Genomic DNA, 19,319 nt, shown 5'->3' with positions numbered 1-19,319 from the left:
TCCATAAGGCAAAACGTAGTGCATAGAAACAGAAGACTAAGAATGGTTAGGCCTCAAAAAGGTGTATTTATTTATAACATTTAAAACATATGGATTATTTAATTCTAGGAGTAATGCTGTATCAGCGTATTGTATATGCCTGAACTACAAGTACAGTATTGGTGAACATATGAGGAGACACCACACATCACAGATCTTTTTCTTTCTATAGTGTATTGCCCATGCAGTAGACAGACTATTTCCGTTTTGTTTTCTTTCTGAGTTCCTGAAAAACAAAAAACTGTGGTAAGAATAATTGTAGCATATGGCAGAGAATATATATATATATATATATATATATAATATATATATAAATATATATATATTTGTGCTTCTGTCGGCCAATAGATAGTGGCAGAAATGTGTATGTTATCCAACCATACAGCCGTTGGGAACCAACATGGGCCTAGATCCTATGCAAAACACTTTGGTAGCAGCTGAGGACTGAGTAGTGTTTCTGCCTTCACACTGCATTGCAGCAACTCCCAATTAATAGTGATACTTATTACTTTCTATTAAAGCCACTAAAACATAATAGAGGCTTTATGCTATGATTGTGGGCAGCCCTCAGTGCTCACACTAACCTATTTCTTACAGCAAATTCTAAAAGCAGTTATATAACTTCTTTAAGCTGTCCTAAAACTCTCACCTCATGCACCCTTCTGCAATTAACCCTTACTGCAACCACCACATCACTTATCTTAACTTTAACCTCCCTCCACATAAAAGCTGATCTGCCCCATGAGGTGGTTGGGAACATCACATCAGTTATGGTTAGGGTTTTGCTATAGTAATACCACCTATATAGGTACCAGTTTTATAGTGGATGGGATCATAAACGCTGCCAGTAAGTGATATTATTTTGTGGGCCATATATGGAGCTCTGTGACTAAGGTTACTAACATGGAGACAATGTGAGAAAATCGCTAGATGTTTGCATGTTGGCTTCATAACTTGAATAATTTCTAGCCCTTGGTCTATAACTTGGAGAATGTTGTCAGCTAAATTAAAGGTTAGTTCATGAAAGGTTTATAAAATGTAGCTAATCTAATTTTTTTTTTAGATAAATTAGATAAATATATGGAATACTTTAAACTGCCCTCTATGCTGAGTCACTCACTTTAAAACTAATTTAGTTAGTATTTCTGCCTTCCTGTTACACAATATTGAATGTGCATAGCGACCAAATATATTTTTTCATTAATGGTCCCACATGTTAAAAGTTCACCATTAAAAATGTTTAGGATGAGATGGAGCCTTATTCAGTTGAAGTTGCTTAAGTAATTCCATTACAAATATACAAAATATGTCTTTATTTCTGTATTAATTTATTTTAAATATTGTGTGGAAACACAATGATTTAATTGCTGATAACATCTTTGCAAGTCAGTTGCATATAAAAGGAAATATTCTGAACCCTGGAAAAATTCACTGTATTTTAGAAATATTTATATTAAAGCAGCATATGACTATATAATGAGCTTTATTAACCAATCAACACAAATTTATTACAATTAAAATGTTCCTCTCCTGAAGGATACCATAACTTATCACAAAACATCTTTATATGGTTTTGTTTATTTTATAAATATTTGTTTACTTTAAATCCTAAGTAAAAGTAATATACATTAATAAACAGTATAATCTACAGTAGCTGATTGATGTTTCATGTGCAGAATGCATCAATTCACAATGATATATATATTATAGATACTACCTCATGACGTCGGCATATTGTGATAAAAATTCATGCAAATCTAGGCAATTGAATGGCAAAGATAGTTCATTTTCCCACTGTAAATTGAAATGTTAAAATTCAATAACTGCAACTGAATAAGGCAAAATATAACATACATGTACTTTGTGGCAAAATCTAATTATTCTGGAAGAAACGTGATGCACATGTATTCTATAACTAAGTTACACAGTTGTGCAGCATATTCATTTTGAGGTTCAGGCACCATGTATGGATGAGATGATTTGCTTACTTTCACTGATTATGTGAAAGTCCTTTCAGAGACATGATAATGCGGTAGTCTTAAAAGATGCACTAGTAGTAATAAATTATTACTGTTTTAATGCCATACTAATATAACATTAAGAAAATGCTTCCCTCCATGGAGAAAAACATGTCCAATTCACGTTATTCTATGAAGCCTTTTTAAGCTCAATTGAATAACAATTCTGAGCATCTTCCATGTTGAGAGAGTTGATAAATGTGACTGCACCATTAACCACTGTGATATACCCTCACAATGATGTCTCCATGCATGAAGAACGGTGGATACAAAAATTTCTGCTACGGCAACCCTCCTGACGGTGGACTATGAGCACTGGAAAGAAGCGGGCATCATGGTAAGTTGGTGGATTTTCATTGATTGCCAGCTGGCTAGAATAGGAGCAGCATCTTTCATCCTGGCAACCTCTTTCTGCCAAACTACTACTGCGGCTGCGCCAGAGCCCTGTCCTGTGGGATCCATGCAGCTGGCAGAGTGAGAAGCGACTGGTGCTGAGAGAGAGGTGAGATGGGCCCGCACTGCAGCTATGCATAGCATGGCGGGAAAAAATGGAAGAATTACTGGAGGTCCTGTTGCAACCTTCACATGTACGCAAAACACCATTGTATCCACAAGAAGAGTAGCCATTACACAGTGATGTGTCTGTGAGATCCATCATCACTGCCTCAGAATAACTTGGAATTAACTGTCTGTTTGTACAGATGTGCCATTCCAGCTCTGTACTGTCAAAGGTGCTGACTCTTGGCATTCTGAATCTGTATATAGGTTCCTCTTCAGTTGTAGGTGCCTGGTAGTCTAATCCCAAAAGTTTTTCAATGTGGTAATGCACATGAGCAGTTCTATATTCTATAAAAACTCTCAGTGGCCAAGAAAGCATGAGTACTGCTGCTGCCCAGAAAGCATAATGTGAAACAAACCATGGAAGTCGTTCTAGATCCACATAGGCAATTACTAATTCCTTAAAGTCCACATTTTTCAGCTGCATTCCTTCCCTAGCTTCCATATAGTCATCCAGTCCCTCAATCTCTGTAAAGAATCGGGCACGCTGAGTAAGATAGGAATTTTCAGACTCTAGGTTGGCAAAGCTGAAGCACTTGGTGAATTTCAATTTTGTTGCTGGATGACGTTCCAAGTCCAATAAATCTTTGGAGATGTCCGTTATACCACAATGGGAGTATTCAAACTCTGCTTCAGCCACATGAGTGTTTACCCGTTCATGGTAGACCTGAGTAGTGGTATAAGCATCACCATGTCGGTAGCGAGTGACTTGTCTAGTACGCCTAACAAAGTGGTAGCTGATAGCCTTCCACCAGATACAAGGTGTAGCTTGCCGCATACGCTGTATCTGGTCGTGAACACTGGTAACATCTGCTTTATTCTGTAGTTCATTTTTTGAATGAAAATGCCAGCATTCTACAAGGTAGACCACATAAAGCATAGCAAGGAAAGCCAAGGGGATGTAGACATAACCATCTGAGCAAGGACTACCATGGTAGATCATGGACCTACCCTTAAGAGAACTGTCGAAGCTGAGCTTGGTCACGCTGGTTACTTGGCACCAAGTCACTGCACCCAGACATACAAACATGAGAATGGAGAGAAGGAGGCATTTCCAGTGTGACTCCCGACACATAGACGTACTCAGGGACTGTTTCTCTGGTCTTTGCTATAAGAAGATAGGAAAGAAGCAGGTGAAAAGATTATTTAGTAGCAATAAACTGTGTAAGCAATATATTCAAAATATATTAAAAGTTACAACAAGAATTTGCTGTTGCTACGAGCACGATGGATTATGAACAAGCCCTATGGTTAGTTTCTTTTTTTTTTAAAGAACAATTAAACTATTATACATTTGAGGTAACAGATCTCCTGCCAAATGGTCTACAACATTGTTGCTGCTATAAAAAGTTACAAAATTATACATTAAAAGGAACTTTTTCTCCTGTAGAGGCTTGCCCCATCAGCCAATATTCCTTTGGGGTTGTCCCCTCAAAGGGTCAGTCTAGGCAAAATAAAATCACATGTTCGATCTGAATCATGAAAGTTTAAAACAACTTTCCAATTTATTTTTATCATCAAATTTGCTTTGTTTTTTTGTTGAAAGGTCAGCTGATAAACTGATTTTTAAGCTGTTGAACCGCCTCTTATTTGACAGTTTTTGACAGTGAGATGGTGATAGTTCATGTATGTCAAATAGATAACATTGTGCTTACTCTTGTGGAGTTATTTAAGAGTCATCACTGATTTGCTAAAATGCAAGTCTGTCAAAAGTACTGAGATAAGGGGGCAGTCTGCAGAGGCTTAGATACAAGGTAATCACAGAGGTTAAAATAAGAGCATAATATAAAGGACGTCTCCCTGTTTTATAACACAATGAAATATAAAAGACAATGAAAAATGCACAAAAGTGAAAGATAAAAAATAATAAATATATATTCTAGCTGGAATACCACAATAAAAGTTATTATCAGAAAAAAGGATAAAAATAGATAAAGAGAAAAAGAGAAAAATAAAAATAAAAATATGCTAGCAATGTGTTTGCACAATTAACACCAAATATTCATCGCTTGAGACAAAAATGTCCAATTTGTAGAATTGCTATGCAATATGAATTGATGGTTATCCATATAATGTATCTGGCCAGACCCTCGGCAAAACATACATAGATACAATGTCCAAACCGGGGGGCTTTGAAACGCCTTTGATGTGTCGAGGATTTGAACAGTAACTTTGTTTCTGTGTCAGAAGGAAAGTCAGGTGTCAAACAATCAGTGATATAAGCAAAATTAATCTCCAAGCTGTCAGCAAACTAAACCACCTCTTGATATTGTATATGCACTGCTCACCTTAAGACCGAGACATATGACTTTTACTCACACCGTTTGAGAGCAGCTGTGGTTCGTTCTGAACCTTTACTGTAGCCGATTATATTCACACTGCGGTCAGCTGGGATTCATGCTACTTCTTGCGTCTGCTAAAACCAACAGGATCCCGGCAAGGAAAGAAGAGAACAAGCTTGTGAACACCCGCTCTTAGCGTATGACACGCGTGGGTAAAATACTAGGTACCTAGATTCTATTTGTTCTTTGCAGGACAAGCAACTTCTTACTTTCTACGCATTTCACCCGTGTATTAGGGCTTTCTCAAGATGACAGTTGCTCCCGGAACACTGTTTAAAAATCTGCTGCTTCAATTTCATTGGGTGATTTTTTCTTTGCCAATTAGGTCTTAAGGTGGATATTTAAGGTGATATATATTTTAACTCCTGTGAGCTTCCATCGGCTTTCCACATAAGTAGCAATGGGAACTGGATATTCCTAAAACCTTTTTAGATGCTTGATGCGATACTTATAAGTTTAATTTCTACAAATTCAACACTATCCTAAATATGAAAAAATAGACATATGTAAAACATTTCTCAAAAACTAAAGTGGCAGAAAACTTAATTAGGGTGGTGAATTCCAAAGGATGGTATTCCACAGACATAGATCTATCAATTAGATTTTAAATAATACCAGACAATTCTGAAATAAATTCTAAAATAAATTTGAGGTTAGCTCGCTATTTTAAAACCAAAATCGATTATCTTAATATCTTAGCAATTTTCAAAACCAAGTCACACAGTGTTACATGTGTGATAACACATATAACTAGTTCTTAAATTTCATACAATAATAGTATAGATAACAAGAGTTGCGTGAGTTTAATATGTGGTTTCATATAGCCCTTTGTGAAGAGTTATATTCCTCTAAACTAAACAGAATGGTATACATGGCAATACCGTTCCTCTAATGTTCCTCTAATCTAGAATTGTATATATGACAATAACATTCTCTGGAGTGAAACAGTGTTTGCAAATAAGACTAAAAAAATGATTTTATTTTTCGACAGGGATAACCTATTTTCACATATGAATCATATAACTTTTTTTTTATAAAAATATGCTCATTTAATGTGATCAAAGTTGTATATAAAAGACGGTATTATTCTTGGGAGTAATTTGACTAGAATATAGCTCTATGTTTATTCACCAGATATAACCTAATCATGATATTATAGAAATCTATACTCCTAAGAAGGGAGACAGATCTATCTCAGAGTTTAAACCTCTTGGGTAGAGGGTATCCAATTTATATATTAGCTCAGATTCCTTCTTAAGGAGCTTACCCTCAAAATTACCCCCTCTCCAATCTCCTCTGACTATACATATACCCCTGAATTTGAAATGTTGTAAATTATTTTTGTGAATCTCCCTAAAGTGTTTATATAGGTGAGTGTCAAGATTACCCTTTTCAATATTGCAGAGGTGTTCTCTGATCCTGTCACGTAGCATTCTGGTGGTTTCACCAATATAAATTAGGTTACATGAGCATTTTATGAGATATACAACCCCTTTTTGTGAACATCTGATGATATCTTTAATGTTGAAATCCTCTCATGTCCCTGCTATGTGAATAAAGCTGCTTTTGCTACTATATCTGCAGGCCCTGCATAAATGACAAGGGAAGAAACCTTTAAGATGATGTCCCTTTAGATCTTTATCTACCATACTTGTACTTTCTTTCTTTAATTCACTAGGTGCCAAGATTTGTTTTAAGTTTTTTGCTTTCCTAAATATGATCTTAGGTTTATAGGCTAACCAGTCTCCTATTATGGGGTCCTTTTTGATTATGTGCCAATGCCTATTGACTATTTTCCTTATTATTTGATAGTTTTCACTATAGTCTGTAATAAGGGCTACATCATATTCATTATTATCAGCAGTGATAGTTGGTATGCCTTTGTCTTTATATTGTAAAAGGGAACTCCTTTCTGTCATGGCAGAATTGATTGGCTCCTTCTAGTTCCTGTTCTGAATAGCCTCTATCATGAAATCTTTGTTTTAAGACATTGATCTGTGTCTTAAAGTCAATATATCTGGAACAATTCTTTCTAATTCCTAGAAACTGTCCTGTAGGTATGTTCCCTTTCCATCTTTCATGATGGCAACTTTTCTTGTGTACATAACCATTGCAATCTACTTGCTTAAAAAAAGTTCTAGTGGCAAGGTTACCTTCATCTACAAATATTTCTAAATCTAGAAATGAGATAGATATTTTGCTATATTCGTAAGTAAAGTGGAAGTCTCTATCATTGGTGTTCATTGCTTGAAAAAAGAGCTTCAGATTTTCCTCAGAGCCTCTCCACACAATTAGGATGTCGTCTATGTACCGTTTGAAGAGCACGAGGTATCGCATCAAGCATCTAAAAAGGTTTTAGGAATATCCAGTTCCCATTGCTACTTATGTGGAAAGCCGATGGAAGCTCACAAGAGTTAAAATATATACCACCTTAAATATCCACCTTAAGAGCTAATTGGCAAAGAAAAAAATCACCCAATGAAATTGAAGCAGCAGATTTTTAAACAGTGTTCCGGGAGCAACTGTCATCTTGAGAAAGCCCTAATACATGGGTGAAACTCGTAGGAAGTAAGAAATTGCTTGTCCTGCAAAGAACAAATAGAATCTAGGTACCTAGTATTTTACCCGCGCGTGTCAAACGCTAAGAGCGGGTGTTCACAAGCTCGTTCTCTTCTTTCCTTGCCGGGATCCTGTTGGTTTTAGCAGCTGCAAGAAGTAGCATGAATCCCAGTGAGACGCTGACCACAGTGTGAATATAATCGGCTACAGTGGAGGTTCAGAACGAACCACAGCTGCTCTGAAATGGTGTGAGTAAAAGTCATATGTCTCGGTCTTAAGGTGAGCAGTGCATATACAATATCAAGAGGTGGTTCAGTTTTCTGACAGCATGGAGATTAATTTTGCTTATATCACTGATTGTTTGACACCTGACTTTCCTTCTGACACAGAAACAAAGTTACTGTTCAAATCCTCAATACATCAAAGGCGTTTCAAAGCGCCCCGGTTTGGACATTGTATCTATGTATGTTTTGCCGAGGATCTGGCCAGATACATTATATGGATAACCATTAATTCATATTGCATAGCAATTCTACAAATCAGACCGGATCCTATTGGACATTTTTGTCTCAAGCGATGAACATTTGGTGTTAATTGTGCAAACACATTGCTAGCATATTTTTATTTTTCTCTTTTTCTCTTTATCTATTTTTATCCTTTTTTCTGATAATAACTTTTAGGGTGGTATTCCAGCTAGAATATATATTTATTATTTCACTTTTGTGCATTTTTCATTGTCTTTTATATTTCATTGTGTTATTAAACAGGGAGACGTCCCTTATAATATGCTCTTATTTTTGAAGTAAAAATATTTTATACTGTATGTTTGATTCATTTTATACTGTATGTTTGACTCTTCGCCTAATATATTGCTAGAATTACTGATTAAGTGTGTTGGTTACCTTAGCTAGTAGCGCCCTCTCATTTATGGTATTAGTTTTTGTTTTATTTTGACCGTCTTGGGAGGGCGGTAGGAGAGAGGCTTAGTTAACTTTTAGATTGTAGCACTGTATAAGTTTTGTATTCTCTAGTAATCACAGAGGTTAAAATGTGATTAATATAACAGTGTTGGTTGTGCAAAACTGGGGAATGGGTAATAAATAGATTATCTTTTTAAACAATAAACATTCTGGTGTAGACTGTACCTTTAAGTTTGTTCAATGAATATCTACGGTATTGATTGTAAACAAAAATGAATTAATAAATTTAATTTAAACAGCTTGTACTAATTAATATTTTTAATTTTAAAAACTTGATAGGACTTAATAAACACAATTTATTTTTATTTTTTTAAAGAATTTTTTTGGTTAAAGAGACATAAACCCCAAATGTTTTCTTTCTGCTTAATTTGTGTCATTCTCTTGGTATCCTTACTTGAAAAGCATACCTATGAAGGCTCAAGAGCAGCAATTCATTGGTTCACTAGAAGTGTTTTTTTTTACATATATACCCCAGGGTCCCAATATTTTACACAGTCACAAAAATTCACAAAGACATGGGTAATCCACATGGACGCCCCATAGTAGCAGTATATGCTATTGCGGATGTTCTTTTAGACAAGGTTTTACAACCATTGGTAGAAAATAATGACATCATACATTAAAGATACAGGTGACTTTATAGCACAATTGACATAATAACACAGAATTACCTAAAAGTAAATTTATGTTATATACTCTTGATGTGAAAAGTCTTTATACATCTATAAAGCATGAAAGTGGTATTGAGAAGTAATGGAAATGTTAAAAAGGGGTACAACATTTACTGCAGTACAACTTAGTTTTTTGAAGGATTTGCTTAGATTGATATTATTTTGGAATTACTTTTTGTTCCATGGTATGTCCAAAAGAAAGGAACTGCAATGGGGCCAAATGTTGCCAATTTATATATGATTTTTTTTTTTTTTTAAAGAAAAATATGTCTATGAAAATGAACTTTTTTGAGAATATGGCGCCACCTGGTTGCATTTCATAGATAATATCTTTGGCATATGGTGGGGCGATGTGACCTCTTTAGAAATGTTTGTGGAACAATTAAATACATCAGTAAACAGATTGTAATTCACTTTGACCTATAGTGAAGAAAACGATGGAGAAAAATTGTCCTTGGACATTTATAAAAAAGAAAGAGATAGAAATAACCTTCTGAAATATGATAGCTTTCATAATACAGAATAAAAGGATTCTTTACCAAGAAGTCAATTACTCAGAGTATAAAGAATTGTAACAAGTAAAAAAAATTTTTCAGAATTTTTAAAAGAAATGGATCAGAGGTTTATAGAAAGGGGATATTCAAAAGAATTAATAGATAAATAAATAAAATATGTACAGAATTTGGATACCAACAAACAGGTAAAAAAGCTAAAACAATTTTCAGAAAGACAAGTTTTTGTATCACAATATAGTCCATATAGCAAGGAGGTTAAAGGTATAATTAACTAACATTGGCACATATTGAGTAAGTGTAATGTTTACATTGAATCTTTGCAAAGTCCCCCAATAATGGCTTATAGCAGGGTACCAAGTTTAAAGGATTTAGTAGTTAAGACAGATGTGGGGTCCCAAAAAAAAACAAAATAGGGGATTTATTACTGAGAAAAACATGGGGTGCTACCCATGTTTGAGCTGTTTAAGTTGTAATGCTATAATAAAGGGCAAAGAGTGTGTTCACCCCAGGACAGGTCAAAAAATTAAAATGAAGAAATAATATACATGTGAATTCACTTATGTGGTTTATTTGTTAAAATGTCCATGTACCAAGTTGTATGTAGGGGAAACGACAAGACAAATTAGAGAAAGACTCACCCAACATAAATCTGATATTAGAAGTAGAGATATAAATGCACCTATCTCTGGACATTTTATAAAACAGACCACAATATTAGTCAGTTGAGATGGCAAATAATAGACATTGTGGAAGTATTGAGAAGAAGAGGGGATAGAGAAATTCTACATAAACAGAAGGAGGCCTATTGGATACACAAATTAGAGAAAATTGAACCCAAGGGGTCTTTTTATAATAGGCCTCTAAGCAGTTGTGTTTTTTCTTTTGTATATATGTGTATTGTAATGAATTTATTTTAGGAGATTAGTATTATAGCATTAATAAACATGAAATAAATAATAGAGCTGCAAGTAAATAATATAGTATTTATGTTTATATAAGGAGTAATATCTGTATAATGTAGTCTTGTTTTTAACCACTAGATGGTGTATTATCTGGTTTAAAAAAAAGTTTTAATAGTGTTGCAAATAAAGGGTTAACAAGGGTATAAATTGGACAAACAGATGTAAACATTTAAGCATGATTAAGGGCAAATGAGCCTGAAATGTCGCTTCAAATGTACCTGTCTGAGTATGGAATAAGATTGCTGTCAAAAAAGCAAGCGTGTGTGATTTTTTTTATCATTGTACATAAATAGTGACATATGAATACAAATCTAAATGTTCAAATACAATTCTTTTTTTGGAAGTACAATCTTTCGGCTAGATTACGAGTTTTGCGGAAAGAGGGGTGCGGTGCTAAATTGCACGTTATTGTCACCGCTCACTTACCTACAGCGCTGGTATTTACAGGTTTTACTAAACCCGGCGTTAAAAAGCAAAATTGAGCTCCATACCGCACTCCAATACCAGCGCTGCTTAAGTCAGCGGTGAGCTGGTGTAACATGCTCGTGCACGATTTGCCCATAGACATCAATGGGGAGAGCCGGCTGAAAAAAAGCCTAACACCTGCAATAAAGCATCATAAAGCTCCGTAACACAGCCCCATTGATTCTTATGGGGAAACTAAATTTATGTTTACACCTAACACCCTAACATGAACCCCGAGTCTAAACACCCCTAATCTTACACTTATTAACCCCTAATCTGCTGCCCCCGAGATCGCCGACACCTACATTATACTTATTAACCCCTAATCTGCTGCTCCCGACATCGCCGCCACCTACATTATACTTATTAACCTCTAATCTGCCGCTCCGGACATTGCCGCCACCTACCTACATTAATTAACCCCTAGTCTGCCATCCCCAACGTCGCCGCCACTATATTACATTTATTAACCCCTAAACCTAAGTCTTACCCTAACCCTAACACCCCCTAAATTTAAATATAATTAAAATCTAAATAAAAAATCCTATCATTAACTAATTAATTCCTATTTAAAACTAAATACTTACCTATAAAATAAACCCTAAGCTAGCTACAATATAACTAATAGTTACATTGTATCTATCTTAGGGTTTATTTTTATTTTACAGGCAAGTTTGTATTTATTTTAACTAGGTAGAATAGTTACTAAATAGTTATTAACTATTTACTAACTACCTAGCTAAAATAAATACAGATTTACCTGTAAAATAAAACCTAACCTGAGTTACACTAACACCTAACCTTACACTACAATTAAATAAATTATCTAAATTAAATACAATTAACTAAATGAAATACAAAAACCTAAATTACAAAAACAAACAAACACTAAATTACACAAAATAAAAAAACAAATGACAAGATATTTAAACTAATTACACCTAATCTAATAGCCCTATCAAAATACCCCTATTCCGGGTTGTTTCAGTAGAGTAAAGTAGGGATATGGTATGGTCTCGTAGGAGAAGATTTACGGCATAAGGCTTCAAAAGCTGTTAGAGAAATGTATATTCTGTGGGTGAGATGTTAAGTATGCGTAACATTGGTGGTATAAGAACAAATTCTGAAAAAACAGAAAGTCATTGTCAACTAGCTCATTCTATTTTGTAATGGGTTTTCATTCCCCAAGTGAGATACCAGTAGTATCCTCTTCCAAATCTTAATGGATCTAATTGGGATGTTTAGGCCAGGTACAAATTCTTTATTATTCATAAATGAGGTTAACAGTGAGAATTTTTAGGATATATTAGGGTAGGTAGAGGTGGGTATATATATATTATAAAAAAGTAATCACTTGCTACTGGCAGACTGTCTGCCAGAAAAAAAAACATGGCAGGGAATAGTGAAAGGGATCAGAGAGTTGGGAGGGATTTCTACATTACAGAAATGTAAAAATAAATAATTACATATACAGTATATACAATATATATATATATATATATATATATATATATATATATATATATATATATATATATATATATATATAAAGACCTAAGCTGCAGAGTGTCAGTACTTAAGATAGTGGGGAGAGAGCTGTTTTTGGAGGGAACAGGGGTGTGAAGTGTCAGGTGAGAGGGTAATCCCTACATTACAGCAAATATTAACCTTACAAGCTAACTGATTAACCCCATCCCTGTTGAGAAATTTAGAAGTGTTGTGTGCAGCTGCAATTAGTGGCCTTCTAATTGCTAAAAAACAATGTCAAAGCTATGCTTGTCTGCTGTTTCTGAACAAAGGGGATCCCAGAAAAGCTTTTTCAAACATTTTTCTTATGACTGCAGTAGTTGTGTGTAAATAATTCAGTAAGAATTGGCGAGTAGAAATTGCACTGTGGCGAGTAGTGAAAGATAGTGAGTAAATGTTAAATGAATACCTATACACTGCCAAATGGACAGCAAATGTATATATTTTTAATTATTGTGTTAAAATTACTTAATTTGTTATGGTTTAAAATAATGAATATTAAAAATTACTAAATATATATATATATATATATATATATATATATATATATATATATATATATATATATATATATATATATATATATTATAAAAACTGAGGCTCTATTTTTTTTTTACACATAGGGAAAGCAAAAATATTAGTATTCTCTAGCACTATGGGCAAGTTTTTCTCTGAAATTCCTGGTAGCGAAGGGGTCAAGACTATTACTGTAAGACATTGTTTTATTGTAAAGAATTTCTTACCATCTACTCATTTTGCTTACATAAATAATTATTATCAGAAGTGAATAGATTTCCATAACAAATTAACCCAGATACAAACATGTAAAGTGAAGTGCTCAATAGCTTTGCTTACACTTACAAAAACAAATTGTGTACCCTCAGGTGACAAACTGAGAAGTTGAAGCATGGTGTAACAAATATAGCTTCCCAGCTTGCATTTTTAAGATGCCATCTGACTAAGCTTATATTGTGTCAAACAAAGTCTCCAGTGCAGTAACATCTTGTAAAAAAATAAACATAACATTCTGTCCCCACACATGGTGTATGGTTATAGATTATATTATACAACTTGTTTTTTAAAACTATGTAGTGAAAGGGATCCACAGAAAATACTCTTTAAATGTGGTGAATACTCAGAATGTCACTAAGCACTGTATGCACAATGGCCCCCATGTACAAAGCAGCGAGTGGACAAGCTTCTCAACTTCAGAAGTTGTCTGATCACCTTCGCTACATAGGGCATCGGACAAACAGGATACGCTGCCTTATGTATCATTACATGCTCAAGTTAGTGTGTAAAGCCTGCCCCTTCTCTCACACGACCAATTGCACGAGAGCAAGCAAGCTCTCTATGATTTCCCCTCACCATCTCAGAGGTGGCATAGAGTGTAAGAAACAGTGGACTAACTTACATTGCGGGAACCAGGCTCGCATATGCAAACCTGCCCAGGGCCGGATTGGCCTGCTGGGATACCGGGAAAAATCCTGGTGGGCCGCCCAGTTATTGCCAGATAGTGAGCAGCTGAGGGAGCACAGTGAGCTTGTTGCCCCCCCTTCTCACAGTGCTATTCGAGCTCGCATAGTGTGGCGGCTGCTCTGCTCTAATAGCAATGCAGGGATTGGGGGGGGATATCATGACAAGGAGAGAGGAGCTGAAGGCCACATGGGCTGGCACACTGGGAGCACGAGCACACGGAGCTCAAGTAGGTTAGTAGCAGTGTAGCACCACTGTTAGGGGTTGGTAGGAAGATCAGCTGCTGCGTTGCCAGGGGGTGTAGTTGGCTGTGCCAGAGGGGGGCGGGGCTTGGCTGGGCCCGAAAGGGGTGTGGGGCTGAGCGGGAGGGGGGTGTCTATATAAATTTCCAGGGCCAGTCTGATTGCCCAGTCCGGGCCTGAACCTGCCCCACAAGGGCTCTGGAGCAGCTTTTGCTGCTTAATAAATGGAGCCCAATATTAGAGGAATGTACGCTACACACATGGGGCGAAGGCGCATCATACCAGTAGGCGAGATGTATCGCTGTTCATTTGATATAGTGCATGCTCACTGTGATGCTGCATATACTCTGTAGCTTCATTCCAGCAGAGCAATGTAAATTTAGCTTGAATGAAGCTAATGAGTATGCACAGCTTCACAGTGAGGGTGTATTATATCAAATGAATGGCGCTACAGATCGCCTCCTTGTTGGCTGCACCCCCACAGCATAGAAGAATATAAAAATTCAGCGAGCATGGGGTTGCCATTATGGGGGTGGCGGTTTAGGGGTTAATAATTTATTTAGATAGTTTGCAATGTGGGGGGTGGTGGTTTAGGGGTTAATACTTTTATTTAGTGTTTGCGATGTGGTGGGGATGGTGGTTTAGGGGTTAATAGTGTAGTTTATGGGTGTAAGTAAATTCCCTTATAATCTATCAAAGCTGCATTTTCACATTGATTTATATGGCTTAGACTAGTATTAGCCATTATATTGTTACTTGTATCATTTTAAAATAAATCTCAAAGTTGCAAGTTGGTATTTATCTGCAGCTGCACTAGCTTGCTATAATTAAACAGCCAACACTGTTTATAACTATAGACATTATCTATGAGCAGAGCACACTCCACATGATAATGCTTGTTATTACAAGGGAAGATTCAGCATGCGCACAATACTCACCAATAACTGCTCCCTCACCTGCTATGCAATTAATAGAGTGTGTCTGCTTCACTCAGTAAAACAAAGTTAGTATGGTGATATCAGCGCCTACATATCTGGACTTGCACATGTGAATTACAGTGAGCATGCACTATGTTACTACCTGGGTAGACCCCCCAGATAGGACTCCAATAATGAATCATATTTGGGGTTTGGAAAATAAGTGATTTTCTATATGAAAATACAGGAAATCAGTGGAAAAATGACAATATTAAAGAGACATGAAACTCACAATTTTTATTTCATGATTCAGATAGAGGATACAATTTTAAACAATTTTCCAATTTACTTCTATTATCTAAATGGATTCATTCTTTTGGTATTCTTTGTTGAAAAGCATAGATAGGCCCAGGAGCTTGGAGATAGCTGCTGATTGGTGGCTGAACTTGTATGTCCATTTTCATTGGCTTACAAATATGTTCAGCTAGCTCTCAAGAGTTCATTACTGCTTCTTCAATAAATGATACCAAGAGAATGAAGCACAATCAATAACAGAAGTAAATAGGAAAGATGTTTAAAAGTGTATAATCTATCTGAATCATAAAAGAAAAAAAAAAAGTGTTTCGTGTCCCTTTAAATAATTATGAAAAGTTAGTGATAACAACATTCTTTTGAAAGCAAGTTAATATCCCTTTAATTGTATATAAAAATATGTGGAATAATGTCCAGTATCATGCATGGCTTACAAGTATATATGTTGAGGAATACCTTTAAAAAATTCATCATGAAATGACATTTATGCAAAGCATGTATTCAACAAATGACATGTTTTCAAGATGGAAAGAACCCAAAACATAAGGGGTGCGATTACATATACGGCGTTGGTTTCAGCGCAACTTGCACATCGGGTGAATCACAGATACGGCGCTGGCAGATCATATACTGCCATAAATCAGATAAACTGGTGAGGTACAGAAATGTGAGTAGATACACATTTCTGGAGTTGCCAGAGACTTACATTAGTTTATGATCTGCCGGCGCCTAAGTAAAAAAACAAGAAAAAGCTTAAAACCGCCGTAAAAATCTAACCCGCCTCACAAAAACTAAACCCCTATATCCACCATCCCTCCACATTGCAACTACTAATTAAAGTGATTAACCCCTAAACCGCCAACACCCAACATTGCAATCTACCTAATAACCTCTAAACTGCCATCCACCCACATCACAAAAATAATAAGAGTATTAACACCTAACCCGCCAACCCCCCACAACGCAATCTACCTATTAACACTATTAATCCCTAAACAGCCATCCTCACACATCGCAATCTAGCTAATAAAGTTATTAACCCCTAAACCGCCAACCCCCACAACGCAAACTAATTAACTTATTAACACTTTTAACACCTAAACAGCCAACCCCCCACATCACAATCTAACTAATTACACTATTAACACCTAATCCGCAAACCCCCCACAACGCAAAGTATTAATCTAATCACTAAGCCCCCTAACATAGCACCCCCAAAGATAACCCCAATTACATAAAATTAAAAAAAAAAACTATCTCCCTAAAAAAGTTATTAAAAATTACCAAAACTAAAAAAATCCTAACTTGCCATTAAATTACAGTACAATAAAAAACCTAACATTAGATTAAAAAACAAACAAACAAAAAAAAACCTAACATTACATAAAAAAAACTCATATTTCGAAAAATAAAATAAAAAAAATACCCCTATAAAAACAAAAAAGACACCACAAAATAAAAACACCCCCTAATCTAACACTAAACTACTAATAAAAGGGCCTTTTGTAGGACATTGCCGTAAAGAAATCAGCTCTTTTACATTAAAAAATACAAGTATACTTCTAACAGTAAAACCCCCCCAAAAAATAAAAATCTACCATTGCCCCTAAAGGGGCATTTGTATGGGCATTGCCTTTAAAAAGGCAATCAGCTCTTTTGCTGCCCATCAAAAAATAAAAAAAGCCCTAATCTAAAAAAAAAAACACCCCCCAAAAAAACTAACACTAATTCCAAAAAAATGTACTCACCGTTCCTGAAGTCTGGACATCCATCTTCTTCCAGGCAGAGAAAAGTCTTCATCCAGGCGGTGAAGATCTTCTTCCAGGGCGGGTTGGCAGATTACGGGTTAATAGTCTTAATAGGTAAATTGTGATGTGGAGGGTTGGCGGATTAGGGGTTAATAGTCTTAATAGGTAGATTGCGTTGTGGGGGGTTGGCGGATTAGGGGTTAATAGTGTAATTAGATACTTTGCAATTTGCGGTTGGCGGATTAGAGGTTAATACATTTATTAGTTATTGCGGTAGGGGGATGGCGGCTGAGAGGTACATATTGTGCATGCATTAGGTGTTTGTTAAGAATTCCAGGGAGTTACGGTGCTCATATACTCAGTGCAAGGCTTGCTGCGCCTGCCTATGTGTGGCGAGGTGAATATAGAGTAAAATGTCTCCATTTTCACCACGTAAGTCCTTGCGCTGAATATGTGATACCGACTTGCGATGCCGGTTCTATGTTAGTTTATGGGAGTAAAAATAGCATCTGACAGGTAAAATATATGCGTTGCATTTTTATGCTGCGCCGTATATGTGATTGCTACATTTGTCTAAAAATTTGCCGATGCCGTCTTTGCGGGTGGCACCGCTTATGTGATCAAGCTCAAGTAGTTTGAATGCAAAAATATTTTTTCCACATTTGTTCGCAAACTGTACATTATTGGTGTTAAATAAACCATGAATTAACAAATACTAGGGCAAAATATTTTCACAACAAAATGCCAATTATTGGATTAAATGTTACATTGCTTAGAAAAAAAGGTGACTTGAGTATAATATATAAGAAAAGGATAGGAATCACAGTTTATAAATACTAAATAATTGCTGAGCACAACTCATAAAAAATACCCTATATATCTGTCTAAAATATACTTATATAAAAGCTGCTATCATTCACTCATAAATATATATAATATCAGGTTTATAGGAGGTTAAAACCAAAATATAGACATAAATAATATATAGAAAAATATAAAAAAGAATAGAGCATAGAGGAAATACGTGAATTCACTTAATACATAATGCTCTAATTAACAAGTAACCTTATTTAATAAGTTAAAATAAAATAAAAGAGGATGCAAAATAATATTTGCTATGAATCCATATAAAAAAAATGCATATACATAATAAATACAATAAATGCAGTTACAATTTATATAACGCAATGTGCAAGAAATTAACGATAAAAAACATAAAAATGCTTTGGAGTAAAGAGTTCTATAAATTCCAAGATAGTGCCAGTTAGGAAGACTGTCTGGTCTAAATGGCGTTGATGGATAAACGATCCGCAAAATCCTCCTTGTTTGCCTATGGAGAAAAGCAGATCCTCCTTAAATGTAGCAGATACAAGTGGATTATAAGGTAAATCTGTACTCACAGGTCAGAGTTCTTCACTAAATGGAGACTCGCCGGCGGGTATATCACAAGGTCCGCTCGTTAGCACACAAAGTCAGACCTCAGAAATGCTTTGTGAAGCCATTACCACGCCTAATTCGAGCTGGTATTTTAGACAGGTGTGCTTCACTACGGAAGCGTATGAGACTGAGCAACCCGTTTCAAAATTATTCTTTTTCAAGCTCTTTTTCAAGGAGCCGGCGAGTCTGCATTTAATTAAAATTTCTGTATGTCACGCCGCGCCACTCTAGGCGTTGCTAGGGGAGCGGCGTCTCCTTCCCTGCTCGTTGCCAGGGGCTGTGTCGGGTCCCGATAAATTCCTGTGGCGCGAATCCTGCGCCTATGTAAGTCCCTCAATAACGATCTATCACTGTCCAAGTATAGGTGTTACTTTGTGTGCTCCTGGGTGTGATAGATCGTTACTACAGTATTGCCTTAATGTGTTTGAATCCTGCCTGTCTGACTACTCTGCCTGTTATACCCCTGAATTGCTGGATTGATATACTGCTGCTGAACTCTGCCTGTTTAACCTCTAAATTGCTGGACTTATATACTGCTGCTGAACCCTGCC

General features: G+C 35.9%; 1 protein-coding gene across 1 annotated transcript in view; it reads right to left on the bottom strand.

The window, feature by feature from the left end:
* Positions 1–2,289: 2,289 nt before the first annotated feature.
* The window catches only part of LOC128657190 (transmembrane protein 151B), a 45,940-nt gene continuing 28,910 nt past the window's right edge, over positions 2,290–19,319 (bottom strand). The window contains exon 2 of the mRNA XM_053711445.1: positions 2,290–3,723. Within this exon, the coding sequence (XP_053567420.1) occupies positions 2,290–3,723 (1,434 nt within the window). The remainder of the gene's footprint in view (positions 3,724–19,319) is intronic.

This window comes from Bombina bombina, chromosome 1 (assembly GCF_027579735.1).
Source record: "Bombina bombina isolate aBomBom1 chromosome 1, aBomBom1.pri, whole genome shotgun sequence".
Classification (NCBI taxonomy): Eukaryota; Metazoa; Chordata; class Amphibia; order Anura; family Bombinatoridae; genus Bombina; species Bombina bombina.
The sequence above is the reverse complement of the archived record's forward strand: the minus strand, read 5'-3'. Positions and strand labels throughout refer to the sequence as shown.